General features: G+C 39.0%; 1 protein-coding gene across 1 annotated transcript in view; it reads left to right on the top strand.

Annotated features, from left to right (window-relative positions):
• Positions 1-11,720, top strand: part of LOC145939629 (uncharacterized) — a 29,285-nt gene extending 17,565 nt beyond the window's left edge. The window contains exon 5 of the mRNA XM_083044083.1: positions 9,626-11,720. Coding sequence (XP_082900209.1) covers positions 9,626-9,882 — 257 coding nt within the window. The 3' untranslated portion in view covers positions 9,883-11,720. The remainder of the gene's footprint in view (positions 1-9,625) is intronic.
• The last annotated feature ends 4,521 nt before the right edge of the window (positions 11,721-16,241 follow it).

Here is a 16,241-nt window from a genome sequence, read left to right on the forward strand (position 1 = left end):
TAAATGTTGCATTATTTATCTAAATATTAAGAAAATTTCATGCAAATAATTATTAAATAATCTGATAAATTATTTTAGATAATATTTTACAGTACAAAAATACGATAGAACATATGTGTTTTTCATAAAATTGGAACAGATAATAAATAAATTGTATAATTAAGCGTTTATGTATTTTTATATTTTTTTATTGTAGAAAAATATATGTCCGATATCCGTCATACACATCAAACAATATCCATATACGTTAACGCGAAGGAAATTAAAGCTTTATGAGACTCCGTAATATGATATCCATTAAAACACTCGCAATAACTGGAACGATTAATTGGAATCGTCGAGGTCATCCATTACTTTATTGTGACGTTGGTTACGCGTAAATATAATTGTAACAAAGCTCTGGCATTTGTCTTTTATGAAATATACTACTAGTTATCTTTGATCAATGATCTTGAATTATTTCTATTATCTTATCTATTACTTTATTATTATTACAAACTCTGATTCTCTCTGAAGAAGAGAAATGATCTCAATATATAATTATGTACAGTTTTAGACATAATTTTGTAAATATTCCGAAAAACGTTACATTTTCTGCGTGATTATTTATGCAAGACTCGAAAAAAAAAAAAAACACTCGAAAAATATTGCTAATACATTAATATAACCGCGTAATTTTCAATAAATACACACGTATCGCATTCGTAATACGATTAATAATTACCCCAGGCCGCAGGCACGAGCGCGAGCCCCTTTCGAATTATGAATTCAGCTGTGGCTACGACGTACGCAGGATACCTGGTCGAACGCGTTTCCCTCGGGGTCGCCTCGAGGGTGCGGTTATCATATACTCGCGGAGATACAACCTGTACGGGCACCTTTGCGGCCGCATTCATAGTGCCGACTCCATTCTCAGCTACGACATCCTTCTCTTCCCCTCTGTCTCTTTCTATCTTTTACTCTCTCTCTCTCCCTCTCCCTCTCTCCCCCTCTCTCCTTTCCAGACGGGGCTATTAGAGGTTTCCGGCTGACTTGGCGCCCCAAGCATCGGGGCGCCGCAACATCCCTCTAAGCTGTTTAAACTTCGCGACATGGTCGGAGGGCCGTCTGCCTCCGCCCTTCAGCCCCTTTGTGCAAGGGACCTCAGTCCAGCCTCTCTTCCTCTCTCTCTCTTTCTCTCTTTCTTTCTCTTTTCCTCTGCTTTTTTACGGCTCATTAGCGACGACGCACCGTCGTGTCCCCCGCATATCGAACTACATGCGGTAAAAAGCGTATTTACACGGCACGTAGGATTGGCACGTTAGTTGTGAAACAACTGTTAGTTGTGTTGATCGCGCGATTGTATCGTTGTTTGCGATTCTTAAAGGATGTCTTCCGGATTGGGGTGCGGGTTAATTGGATGCTATTATTTAGGGCAGTTTTTCGAGCCTATCTTATCGTTAGGCGTGGTCACCTTTCTTGATTTGAAGGGACAGAGCACACACATATTTTAAATTAAAACGCTAGGAAAATTTATAGAGCACTTAATAATCAAGTCATAAAGAGATAAAGGGTAATTAATTAAATTAAAAGAGAATAGCTGTACTTTAATATTCTTTCTAATAAAACTTAACACATTTTTTCTATCTTACTTCGACAAAATCAATATGTATTATTCGTCTATTAATGATAATAATACCCAATGCCTTTTTGATCGCAAACGCGGTGCATCTCGAACCAGGAATTCGCGTCCGTAAGATTTTAGCGGCGACGAAGGCCTCGTCATCGGGGAACGATAAAAGCGCGTCCCTTAGACAAGGCGTCGACGTCAACGTCGGCGGAGTGATACTGTATTTAATGTCGTGCTCGGTGAGAGAGAAACGAGCGCGGGCGCAGCGCGCAAGCAACCGATATCGTATTAAACATGCAAATTCGCCGGTATAACGTTCCACGGGACCGAGGCGTCATCCATATAGCGTACCTCGTCGAGTGGCGAGGTGCGCGATGTTCATAGTGGAACGGCATGATTAAATTTCCAGGGATATCGACATGCCGGGAGCACGTCAACCTATTCCCTCCCTCCCCCCGGCCGCTCTTGCCACTCGTTCGTTCGCCACTTCCGTTCGTCCCACTCCACACATCCCCTTTTACCACCCGATACATATATCTCACCGTCACCCGGTCTCCCTTGTCTCCCCCGCGTCCCTAAATCCCTCGGAACCATCACCACCCCCTTTTTCTCTCCTCGGCCTATCCGCGTAACCACCCACTCGAACAACCAGCCCGAGCGCGGGTGGTTGAAATTAACTGCACCCGGAGCGCGCAGCAGCATCGGCGCGTCCGTGCATCCCCGACACTCTCTCTCTCTCTCACCCCGACTCATCACTGACACTTGAGGCCGCGCGTATACCAGCAGGGATGAGTTTGATATGCCGTGTACCGGAGGAGAGGAAAGCGGGCGAGCGCACGATGTTCACCGGCGATCAGGGGCTCGGTCGTTAGTTATTGTTATTTATTGTGAGAGCTGTTGTGTGTTGCGAGAGCTGGTTGCGGCAGCGGACGCATGGCCGATGTAATCAATTTGTTTTAACGTTATCCCGAATATATCGGCTTACCGTCATATTTTAGAGTTATGTGAGTTTAGTCGCGTCATTTCGCGTCCAAGTATCGTTCGCGATTCCAAGAATAATGACCGAATGGACGAATTAACATTAAACATTACAGATTTAAAAAGGAAAAGAAAATGATTATTAAATGTTTGTAAATTTTAGCTCTTGCAACTGAATCTGAAATGTTGTTGCACCAACAATTATTAGTACTTCCTCTTACATTGCTATCGCTTTGTGGCAGTTGAAACAATTGCTTTCGTATCAATGGGTCATTTATTAATAAACTATGTAGGTGAAGAGGAGGAAATACGAGGGATAAAGACGAAGCAGTTTCCAGACACAATTGGCAATTAAGTCACGCGCACATGAGCGATGTAGTAAGACGAGTCTTAGCGCGGATGGCATAGATCGGATTTGTCACGATTCCTAATGTTGATCGACGCTCTAATAATTTAATAGCCATACATCCGCCATGATCGTCCGGGAGAGGATTATTATCGCGGATCCCTGTGGTATACCGAAAGCACTAAGGAGCTAACGGACTTAGTCCTAGTATCGTGTTTCCTTTTCCTTCCCTTCATTCTTGCCCGACTGCCCCCCTGTCGAAATTATTGTTACGAAATGCCATTCGCTGTCCATTTATGATTAAATTATGCAACGATAGAATTAGACGATAGAATTAGTCATAACTTATATGATATTAATTTATTATTTGTAATTATTAATTATTGCACGAGTTCATAGGTAATCTGAATAAATTTAAATATTAATAATCGTATCTAAAATAATGCACCGTGTGTGTATGAATTATATTCACATTAAAAATGTGGCTCTAGTCTTAATCAGACAAATCTGAATTATAAAAATATCCTTACTTGAAATCAGGAAAATTAGGAATGTAAAATCAGATCAATTCAAAGATATAAGTATCCTTGCAAAAGTAGACAAACCCATCGATTTCATACACGTGCAATATTTAACAACGTTAAATTATTATAAACTGTAATTGTAATGAGAATTTTTCGAGTTATAATATCCTCTGTATTTTTTCGATAATTAGTTTGTAAAAATTAAATTTAATATATTGATCACAGAAAATTTACAAATCGGTTCACACATTGAGATTGCTTGTAATCGACATCTTTTTGCGATTGATCGTTTCACCTACCTTTGCACTGAGGGATTCCCGTGTTTCGCCGGGATGGGGCGTAAAATCATGGCTGACGTGGGCGTAAACTGGTAAACACAAACGTGACTCTTACGAAATTGGAGACCAGTAACGGCCGCTTGTAAATCGGTATATCTGTATATAGAGAACAAGATTGTATTGGTGTACAAGTTTTGTATTTTGTATTTTGTTGCGACAACAAAATATCTGTGGCGCATTGGGAATTCGGTGAAAATAGATTTTTTCTAGCTTCATTTTTCGCTGGACATCTTCATTAACAAATTGATATGGCTATATCTACTTGTACCATTGTTTTAATTAAATCCAAATATGATAATAAATTAGCAAAATAATAATTAATTTTATTAGTCTCGTTATAGAAACATTACAAAGTTTCTTCTCATAGCTCGCGTTTCGTAGAATCTCGAAATAATTAAATATAAAATTTTAATTTTTTTTTTAATTTCTGATAATAAAAATTAAATTATCAAATTTTTTTACAGATTCTATACAGATTGCATTTGAGTTTTATCCGAAATTTGTATATCTTAGAGAATCTTTATTCTAGAAAATTTATATTGTTTTTCTAGGTGAGAAACACGTGAAAATCTAGACAATATACCTTTTATCAAAATATCAGAAGTATATAATAATTTCCGTCGATTCTCCAATCATGTTCTTCTAATATTTTTTGCTGGTTCATCGCTGAGACATACACCGTACTACAGAAGCAGCAGTCTGATTGATATCCTCGGGTAATCCTTGTACGAGCTTTGAAGATACGAAAGAAAATCCATGCTGTCCTCGATATGAAATATGAGATGTGGCGCGCTCTTCTTCGATTCCATCCTCTCCCTTTCGTCTCTTGCGAGGATTTCAGTTAGAGGGTAGAGACGCCCCAAGAGGCTCGGAACGTGGTCGATGAAGACGAGAAGAAATCAATGCCTCGGCCAGCGTCCGGTTCACCTTCTTCATACCAATCCTTCTTCTGACGCTCTTTTTCTAGCTCTGTTTCTGTCTTTCTTGATTTTAGTCTTCGTCTTTTCCATACACTTCTTATCGCTCTTGCTCGAATTATTCGCGCTTTCCATTTTCAAAATTTCAAGAAAATTTATAATTAACATTTGATCGATTGAGATCTATTTTTATTGATTTCAATATTGTACATAACATTTCAAAGAAGGATCTTGATATTTTTGTCTCAAAAACTTAATAAAATATTTAAAAATATAATTATTGAATCTCTATAATTTTTTTTATTATTAAGCTCTTTTTTTAATTAAAGACTGAAAATGCTGAAGAAATATATTTTGTGCGACTTTCTTTAGAAACATAGCTTACGTGTTATTCGTTAATTCGTAATTCCCGGTTAGAACATCAGCTGTCTAAATGTCAGCGTGTAGACATTAATAGCTAATTAAATCAATGAGCATTAAAGTATTTGAGAGGCTTAATACACACACATAAATCCAGATTGCTGGATCAAAACGCTTTTCAGCAAAGTCGTCGTAATGGCAGATCAGCACGTAGCTCTGTCGAGCGAGTCGATCAAAATGCCGTCTCGGTTTCCCGTTCTCAAGAGTAAGTTCGCTCGTAAGAGGGATGTGCGAAGGGAACGCTCGTACTTGCGGCACTCGCGAGGGACGAGCGTGCGAGCGACGGGGCGGTAGAATTAACGGAGACGAAGCACCCTCGCTCGCGTAAGATTTCCGGGAGTTTAATATAGTTTTAGGGGCGTCGGCCGACAGCCCCGAGGGGTGTAATGGCGTCTTAAACCTCAGGGGCTCTCAGCCACGAATCTCTTCGCTCTCGCAGCCAGCCAGCCCAGACCGGCCTTGGCTCGCCAATCCTCATCCGCGCTGTTAAAAATTCGCGAGCGTCGAATCTCAACTGCCGGTGCCGGTTAAATCTTTGATCCCACCACTACTCGAAGGCCGCACGTGTGAGACGGAGAATGCATCCCGTGTGCATTTAGATCGAAACCCCGGTGCGCCTCTCGCATAAGGGATAAGGACGGATAAGGTGCGCTCCGACGGTGCTTGATTTTTATGAGCGCGTAAATTCCACGAGAAACGCTCAGCCTTTTTTCAACACACACACCATGCTTCTCTTTTGAAAAAAAATTCCTCTATTCTCCACGAATTTGCTCCCCGCAATTCACTATCCACGATTATTGATTGCACGTATTGAAAATTGATGTATTACAAAAATGTAAAATTGTCAAATGTAATGATCATTTCAATGAATAATATATAATTTGAATAATTATAGTAATAATACTAATAATAATATAAATCTCATTGTTAATTAAATTTCAGCTTTTAATATGTTTTATTTTTTAATCAATTTTTAACGTGTTTTATTTTTTACATCAAATTTTTACCTATTAAATATTATTCAATTTATTAATTATGAAAAGATTTTTTAATGTGTGAAAAAATCTTCTTATATTATTACTTATTTACATGTAAATTTGTGTACGTAAACACAATCTTTTTTTTATTTATAAATAAAACCAAGAAATTTTAAAAGATTTAGAAACTCTACGTTCCACAAATTACGGCTATAACATTGCACACACATAATCAATTATAAAATTTATTATAAATGATAAAAATTTTTATAGCACACATATCCAAAGAATTAAAATCCATTTTGACATTCCTTTCACAAGCATATATGATCACGTTCTGCTTGCACCAACCATTTCCTTTATTTTTCTCTTCCCTTATTTCTTCTTTCGGAAATTCTTTCGTTCACGCTCAGGTGGAATTTCAGACTCATATTTGAAATATTATTGATCATCGATCATCCTTCCGGTCACGTTCTTGAAGCTGCATTGCCTTGTTTATTCCCTTGCAAGAAAATATTGGCATCCATAATTTCGTAAACAAGTAAAATAATATCTCTGCACAAGATAAAATTTTCACTCAAGAGGGATTAACAAGTAAAATAATATCTCTCTGTACAAGATATAAAATTTTCACTCGAGAAAGACTCAACTATTAAATTGATCGATCAATAACAATATTTGCAATGTTTAATCTTGTTAAATATGCAGATAATATATTATCTCGGTAACACGTTGCTACCAATAAATTTATTAACGCGGTTATTTTGAGACAGACAATTCTACCGAAGAAATAAACCCGCCGGATCCAACAGAGTTCTGACGGCTCTTGATTTTTATGAGCGCGTAAATTTCCGGTGTGGCTCCTTTTCTTTCCGCCTTGTCTTTCTCTTCTTTACTTCGTTTCCGAGAAACGAGAATCCCAGTAGACCCGGCGTCCCATTTCTACACATTACCCCCTTCTTCTTTTCCTTCTTTCTCTCCCATCCCCTTAATCCTTCGTTTCCTCAAGAAAATGATATTTTAAAGTGCCACCCTCTCCCTCCCGCGAATAAATGTGGGGAACCTAATATTCTCCCGACCGCTAGAAAATGCAGCAATTTGCGCTAGCTACATCAACAATATAAAGGGACAAAACTGAATAGTAAACTGCAAAGAGTATATCATTGTACGTAAATAGAAGTTATTTTAAAGCCCCGAATAAATTATTAACGAAATCTTCTGCGAATATAAAGTCGACTTTATTCATAGAAAAATTGATGGAAATTATTTTTGTTAAATCTGTACGTCTAGGATGTCTAATTTTATTTTATTCTAGATATATTTTATCCGATTAGATATGTAGCAAATAAATTTCCAGGATCCACTTACGAGTCAGTCAAGTGTGAAGCGTTTGTATCGAGAGCGAGGACTTTGGATTTTCGGATGGTAGAAACGATATTCCGTAACCATGGCAAAGTCGTTGCGATATAGACGCGAAACGGGCAACCTCGGTACAAGCGCTCGGACGGTTCTTGATTTTACGAGCTCATAAATTTCAAACGACCGCCCTGCGCTCTTTCACCCCCGTCCTGGCTTCCACCGGCGCTTAACTCCGCGAAAATTCTATCCGTTTCGTCTCACCCCTTGGGTCCGCGTAGAACTCTGTGGAATTTCATCGAGCGGCGGACTCGTCGGATTCCTACAATACCCCTCTTCTCCCTCCAATGAAAGCGCGTCTTTAACTCCGAATCCGCGCGTGAATCTTGATCCGAAGGGTAGCGCAACTATGCGGTTGATGTTCGCATAAAATGACTGCGATAAAGCGTTGTGCGCAAACTTGATAAATTAGATAAAAATTAATGTTTCTGTTGATTTGGGATAAGACTAACAAAAAAATGCTACATTGGCTAATAATATGTCCTGCCATAAATTAATATAGGTATATATAATAAAATCTTTTATTCGTATTATATAATCCCTATTGTTTTCTACTTAATTTATTTTTTATTTATTTATGACTCTCTAGAAAGAAAAATTACTAGAAATTATTAATTTTGAAAAAAAGTCAATAGTTATATCTGAAATGCAAGTATTACAATTATCAAATGCAAGATTGTATAAAAAATTCCAAACTGTAAATAATCGACAATTATATTACTTTGCGTTGATTCGGATATTTCGGGAAAGATACCACATTCTCGTGAATAAGGATCAACACGTCCGATCTCGAGAAATCCCTGGAAAAGAACAGCCGATATTTTTTCCCGGATAGGAAATCAAGATCGCAGTACCGGGTATAATCGCGAGGGCGATCGACGGCCTCGTCGTATCGACGGGGCGAGATTGAAGGCTCGGCTAACGAGTTGTTTATGGATCCACCCTCCGCCCGGTCGTCGTGCCGATGCCGGGAGGATGAGGGTGTAGTACATACGTGTGTACCGGTTGCTCGGCCAAACGTATGGACGTACGGGGGAGTCCATTAACGGGCCCTCCGTTACCTGCCGGCGGCGTAGTTCGCATCGTCGTCGTGCCACCACCATCCCTCAGCAGCAGGCAGCCTCTTTGTCTCTCCCTCTCGTTCTAACCACCCTCAGTCAGCAGCAGCCGGGTTATCCCGCCGGTAGTCATGGTAACACGGGGGTTGGAGCCGCCCCTGGCCACCAATCAGAGCTCGCGGCCAGGATGAGAGAAACGAGCGGCGACCCTTCCAACCGGGGATTCTCCCCTCGCCCCTCAGAGACAACGAACCCCTAGAGCGGCGCACATAGGCACCCCTTTCCACTATTCGCTCTTCTCTCCGTCTGTCTCGTTCGCTGCCTTTTCTCGCCGCCGGGGTGGCTGAGATTCTCGCTTGGGAGGAAATCTTAACCGGGCGTGCCCCGCATCGCTGATGCCACCTACACCCGTCTTCTGAGGTGGCTAGCCTTCCGTGCCTTCCACCCTCTTTTCCCCCTATGATCTCTCCTTTTGCCCGAGAAGAGTCTTGACCGAACGGAATAAAGCTAGCAGCACTGAGAATCGGTACTTCAAGATTAACGCGAATGCTCGCTGGAATGTAGCAGACGACGTAAAAGGGGAACTAAATGATGTTACTGGAGTTTTCCGATTTTTCTTTTAAGCTCATAGCGTTCAATGATGAAGTATCTTTGTAGTTCAGATAGCATAACACCTTATGTCAACAGCGATAAATTTTCTAAAGAAAGGCTCCGTTTTTCGATTGAAGAAATGCTGCAAAAAATTTTTAGAATTCTTCGATGTCGTTTGATTTTATATATGTTTCCGATATTATATCATACGAGCTTTCGATAAAATTATTGTCTCTATATATTATTTAAAAATTAATTATCAAAAAGCAAAAAGCTTTAACTTTTTAAATAAAACGATTTTATAAATTTAAGTAGTTAAAAAGATACTTACAATTTTAAACAACTTCTTATATTACAAATAGATATGTTCGAATATTAATCAACCGGAAATCGACTAATCAGCTAGGATATTAATTTTCTCTAAACATTTTTTATCTTCTTTTTGTTGCAGGGGAAAAACCTCATAAATGTCAAGTGTGTGGCAAGGCATTCTCGCAAAGCAGCAACCTGATCACGCACTCGAGAAAGCACACGGGTTTCAAACCGTTTGCCTGCGATCTATGCGGCCGAGCTTTTCAACGAAAGGTCGACCTGAGGAGGCACCGCGAGACCCAGCACGCTGACCTCAGCGCGTCACATCGACCGCCGATTGGTTCGATTCCCGGACAGAATTCCCTACCCAGTGGAAATCCACCGATGATGCAGTGAAGCTGCGACGAGGCAGCGATTGATAATAAGTTGCCAGTCCGGCGCGAAACGGCGATCGCAGATGGTTGCAATTAGCGGTACATTTCCGCGAATCAGGCAGTCTGATTGGATTGAGGCTGTAACTACTGCGAGAACTGAAATCATGAACGTCAATGATGGCGGAGACGCAAGCGATAAATTAATCTCATGGAGAGAATCATGAGTGAAACGATTGCGGAGTGTATCGTGATGGATTATTGGCTGAACGATGTCAACTTTTTGCATCTCAATTATTTCTTATTTGCATCTCATTTTTATATTTTTTATTTGACATATTTTTTCTAGCAATGAAAAAGCTACCTAAACGATATAATATATCTGAATTATTTAAATTTTTTTATACAATTCTAATTTAAATAATATTAAATCATATTAAATACTTGCAATATATAGTTATTAAAAAACAGTAATCGATTTAAATTGAAAGTATATTAGTTACTTTAGAAAAATTATTAGAAAGCAAAACGTTAATATCATTCAACCGCAGATAATATTGAGGATGCAAAATTTCATGTAAATTCAGATTATATGACGGACGCGAAAATAATCGGAACAGTGCAATTAGAAAGTAAATTTTCGAGATAAAGAAAATTGGCTAAAGGTGGGGAACTCTAATATTTTTTTATCAAGAAATCTCTTTATTGATCTTTTGAGCCGAAAAAATTGTATAAGTTATTTATTCGATTATTTGTTTCATAGAAACCGGTTAAGTAAATATGTCGCGACTCCAAGGATTCTTGGTTTGTAGAATACACTAATAAGAATGGAGAAAGTGTAATGACTGTTAATTTGTTGCAACTAAACATTCCATAAAAAAGTTGCATTTATTTCGTTCCTAAACGATGAAACGAGTCAGAAATTAATTTCTTCAGCGACTCTTTTATTCGGACAAGAGAGCTTTATAATGAGCCTACAATGAGAATTGATCATTTATTAATTACAAAGATGCATAAACCCGCATAAAAAATAGGCGAATGGAAGATCGACTGTTTTTGTTACGAATGATGATTAGCACTTTCTACTTTAATCGACGTTTATCTACTGCTAATCGATTACCTGTTACTATAACTTCTCTTATTACGTAGATATTGTCATCACACGCGGTGCAACCTTCAAGTTAGTCGGGCATTTTGCAAAAATGTATATCACTTTAACAGTACCCAGTTATATATCGTATAATACGAGATAATAAAAGAAAAAACAAGACAAAAATCTACTCAAATAATATATTATTTTCGATATCGAGAAAATTGATAATATTTAAGATCTGCATTTTTTGCAAAGTATAAATATTGTCCGAGTAGCGTGATTGTCGAATGGCGTGTAAGGTGTCAGAGTACGACGAGAATCGTACTGTATTTTGCATATCTCCCGCACCTGTCGTTGGAAAAAAGGGCGTGAAAAATACAACCCCTAAAGTTGCAACTGTGACCAAAAATTGTAAATAGCACGTAGACAGTATCACGGCTAATTTAAGCGTATAAATATATACATACAAATATGGATATAAATATAAATATAAATCGAAGCTATAAATATTATAAATAGACATGGGCACACATACACACACACACACACACACACACACACACACACACACACACACATGTGTGCTGCACAGAGTCGTTCCGACTAATGGCGGCTCACACTCGTCGTGGCCTCCATCAAGAAGTTATTATATTCTTCCCTTTTTCTCGCTATCGAAGTTTTTATTGTTGTACCATTAATATCATTATGTAATTATTGTAATTAGAGACTCGCTATTAATATTATTGTCATTATTATTATTAACAATAAACGCTGTTACCATTTGTAAACGTTTCTTCTGTCTAGCAACTTCTTTCCCTCTCTCAATTGTTTGATATCCTTTTATCAAATTCGTATTATTTATTTTATTGCAAAAATAATTACGGTAATTATTACAGAAATAAAACGTATTATTCTTTAAATATATCATTGTTACGAGTGTCAAAGAAAGTGTAATACAAATCAAAATTTAAATAAAAAAATAGTCGAAAATAATTACATTATAACAAATGTAAATAGTGCGTATTTTAATTAAGATAATTTTCCACTTTTCATCCGAATCGATAGCTCTATTAATTAAGGTCGCTGAATCTGGCACTGCCGGATCGCGATCGTTCCAGCTTCACTCGCTACAATTCAGGGTTAAACGGCCATGCCAATTAAGCAGACTACCCCGAAGAACCCCTTAACGGCCCAATATGTTTTCTGCCGAGTTTCCCTGGACTTGGCCGCTCTCTTTCTCTCTCATCCCATTCTCGCGCTCATTATTTTGTCAGGGACCTACGAGTGCGATGTTGGGGTGGAGATTTTCCGTAGGCTCGTTTAGAGCTTCCATCGTCTATGCCAATCGTGTAGAACGTCGCGGGAAATAAAGGATAAGGGCTAGCAAAAAAAAAAAGAAAAAAGAAAATAGAGCACATCGAAAAATTTATCTGCGAAAAAGAATGGCGAGAAAAAAAGAGAGAAAGAGAAAGAGAAAGGACATTGCAGCACAGACTGCGCGACACACCATGACGCAGCCACGGGAGCAGATTGGACAGTTATTGCATTCTGGGTAAGATTAATTGATATGGGGACTGGTAGGTGGGCCGAAGGGCGCGCGGCTACGTCGGCGCTTAAACCTTGTCTCAGGCTACGCAGGCTGGGGATGAGAGAGCGGTGATTAACCGATTGCACCATGAACCAAGTAGAACCGAAAGCCACCCCTCCTACGTTCTTCCTAATAGCCATTGAGTAATAGAGAGCCTCTCATTATTAAATAGCGCTGGGTCGCGAGTAGACTTGTATAAATCAAACACTTGCGATTCGGTGCGATTACATATAGGTATTTATTTTTAATCGTTATTCATAAGGAAATTTTATTTATTATATATAACTCTAATTTCCAAAAATTTCCAATTAAGTTGGTGAAATTAGGGCCAATTTCACCAACGTCGATTAACTTTAATCTCCAGTTAAATTATATCTTTGTCTCTTTTTAAGAGCGTATCTGAAAAGAGACAAAGATATAGTTTAACCGGAAGATTAAAGTTAACCGACGTTGGTGAAATTGGCCCTAAAAGATTCAAATGTTAAACTTCAACGCGACGGTGTTGAAAATTGTTGAAAAAATTTTGCGAAATAAAACGCGAGGTCATAATATTCTCCCTGTGTATCTTCCTGTCGCGCGGTACCAATCGCGACCCCCGGCTATCGCAATTTCCGCGACAACATTATAGCCGCTTTAGCGACCATGTGCCGTTTCCGTATCGCCTATACGATCCTCGTTGTATCCACAACGCAGAAAAGCCGTTCAGAGCCGCATCGTCTCGCTCAGCTGCCGGTTATGGAACGTTCGAATACGTTTTAGGGGACAACTCCATACACTCGCCGTATACACGGATACACCTTATGACTATTAAGGTATTCACGGCCCCTCGGAGGACGCCCCACTTTGAAATATGGCACCTCGGGTCACCGTCGGTGTATACCGTCAGTCGGAGATGTCCTCCCCCTTTCCTCCGTTTCAATCCCCTCTTTCTATCGCACACCACTTTTTCGTATTCCTTTTCCCGTTTTCTCGCCGAACATATACAGACTCGGCGAAGGAAAACCTCCCTTATATCCACCCCCTCGCGGTTTTCCATATTATTTACAAGCCCCGACTTGCGCGTTACCTTCCCTCTGTCCCCCGCAATAACTCGGTCCGGATCCGCGAACGCACTAGCGTGTCGCCAAATTGGTGGAAACCGAGGACGTCGTAATCTGTCCCGATCCGTGACAACTCTGAGTGATGTAGCAGCGCGAGGATCCGACGTACAGATGTGTCCGTTGGAGAGGACGGAGGAAAATATGATTGCTCGATAGTTTTTGAGGGTTGATCTTGACGTTGCGAAGACGCACGTCATAATCGACTGTCAATGAGAAATACCGAGATCAAGTGTTATTCTTCATCAAGGTAACATTTATTTAAAGCAACGCATCAGTTTAGAAAATTGTTATAATTTTATATATTTTTGTCGGATGCACATATATCAATTTATCGATATATTTTATCACTCTCCATTTAACTGACATATACATAATATTAGAATAATAATTAATGTAACAAGCAACTTCTTTTGACATCTTAAGTAATATATATTTTTTCTAAATTTTATATATATTAAAAGATTATCGTAAAACTAAGATCAATATTTATTAATTACATATAAAAATTATACATTATGTTTATTTAATTACTATCTTTCACGCGCATCAACTTAATCAATTTTTCTAAATAATTCTTTTAAACTGCTTCAGAAAATGATGAGTGTTACAATATTCTCTGCTTATTTATTCTCATATATCACAAAAAGAAGATGCTCATTGAATATATTGTCACATTTTCTCAACGCATCACAGTTGTGTGCAAAATTTTTCCTCGCATACAAGTACATTATTTCTACATTTTTTACAATTCGCGAAATATTGTACTTTTGCAACCCCCTCGACGCTATGCATTTTTTCGTTCGTTATTTCTCTGCGCGTCGAATTTGCAGGCCAACGAAATGATCGGATACCGAAATCTCATTTCGCGCAAATGCGGCCTGGACGCTGCGTGGATTTGCATGTCAGTCGCATTTGCGCGGGTTAGTCGGATTAAAAAACGTCGATGTCCAATTATCGTCGGACATCGCGCGGCTAATGGAATTTTTGAGAGGGAGATTAGGGGACTCGCGCGGTGTTCATGCAATTTTCGTGCGTTGCGTGCCACGCGCTAATTCGTTCCACGCGCGGATCGTGACGGAGATATGTTCCTTCCGTTGACGGGAGTATGTACAGGAACAAGTGCAATTTCGCTTACGATCACTTATAGTTAGAGTTATGTAGGTCGGATAGCAACTAATTCGACTAAACGCGAGTGAGCGCGTTTCCTCATCAATACGGTTGACGTAATATTCGGTTGAATCTGCTTGGCTTCTCGAAAATTATCAGACAAATTTTGCGAATTTACAAAACCCACCCGTTTTATTTTATTCCACTGATCGATAATGAGATGTAAGATAATTTCCTCCTCTGTTCCTCCTTTTTTTTTCTTTTCTGTAAATAGTGTGACCTTCGATCGATCAAACGACGAGCTGTCACAGATGCGGTCATTTGTCAGTAGGCTTCTCTAATAACGAGGAGGCTCGCTCTTTCTTCCGTGTATCGTGCGACTTTAAACAAATAGCTCGGTATGGAAAACGGAAAGAGGAAAACAAATGATGATCGTTTACGCCTGCGAAGAAGAAAAGGGCACGTCGCGCGTTCCGGCGATCAATCAAGCGTCTCCAGCCTGACTGACTTAATACAGTCAGAGATCGATTGAATTCCGACTTGCGTGGCTTCGTACACAACATTGTGGATATTCATAATGGATTCATTCGTAATACGAAATGTTGCAATATTAAAAAAGAATGTATCTCTATACATTTTATTGAATGTCATATATTTTATTGAATGGGAAAATGATTAGATTAGCATCAGATTGGATCAAATTGAGAGAGATACAGTCTGTAAATATATATCTGTAAAATAAAAGCAATTAAAGTTAACGTTGATTTAGGAATTAGAAAAATTTAAGTAAGGACTTTTATAGTAAAATATTTTCGCCGAGCAAAAATCAATCTGAAATTACATGATAACGTAATACGAAATGTTGCAATATTAAAAAAGAATATATCTATATACATTTCATTGAATGTCATATATTTTATTGAATGGGAAAATGATTAGATTAGCATCAGATGGGATCAAATTGAGAGAGATACAGTCAGTAAACATATATCTGTAAAAGCAATTAAAGTTAACGTTGATTTAGGAATTAGAAAAATTTAAGTAAGGATTTCTATAGTAAAATATTTTCGCCGAGCAAAAATCAATCTGAAATTACATGATTGCAGATTTCGCAGGTAAGAGTAACGGGTAGAATGGAATAGGCTATATACCATGACAACGCCATTTCCGGCCGGCCGTAAAGTCTCCAAGTAAGTCTTCGGAAATCAACGAAAACTCACGAATAGACTTGGTGATCCACACGAAGGCGATGACGACGTTCCCAAGGGCGTCCGATTCATTACCCATCCTGAATAAATGATTATCCACGGACACGGATGGCTATCCGTGGGAATGTTGGCCAGAGAATACTTCGGAAAAGTGATTATTCGTCGATGCTATGTCGTCCTCGACGAAATCGACCCCCAAGGACATGCATCGTGCCTCGCTGAAGCAACCGTGGTATCGTGTATCTCCTTCGGCTGCATCATTGATGAGCAGGATCAACGAGTCGTCCA

The sequence above is a fragment of the Prenolepis imparis genome, unplaced genomic scaffold, assembly GCF_030444845.1.
Source record: "Prenolepis imparis isolate NDT839.2.m4 unplaced genomic scaffold, iyPreImpa1.0 SCAF_8, whole genome shotgun sequence".
Classification (NCBI taxonomy): Eukaryota; Metazoa; Arthropoda; class Insecta; order Hymenoptera; family Formicidae; genus Prenolepis; species Prenolepis imparis.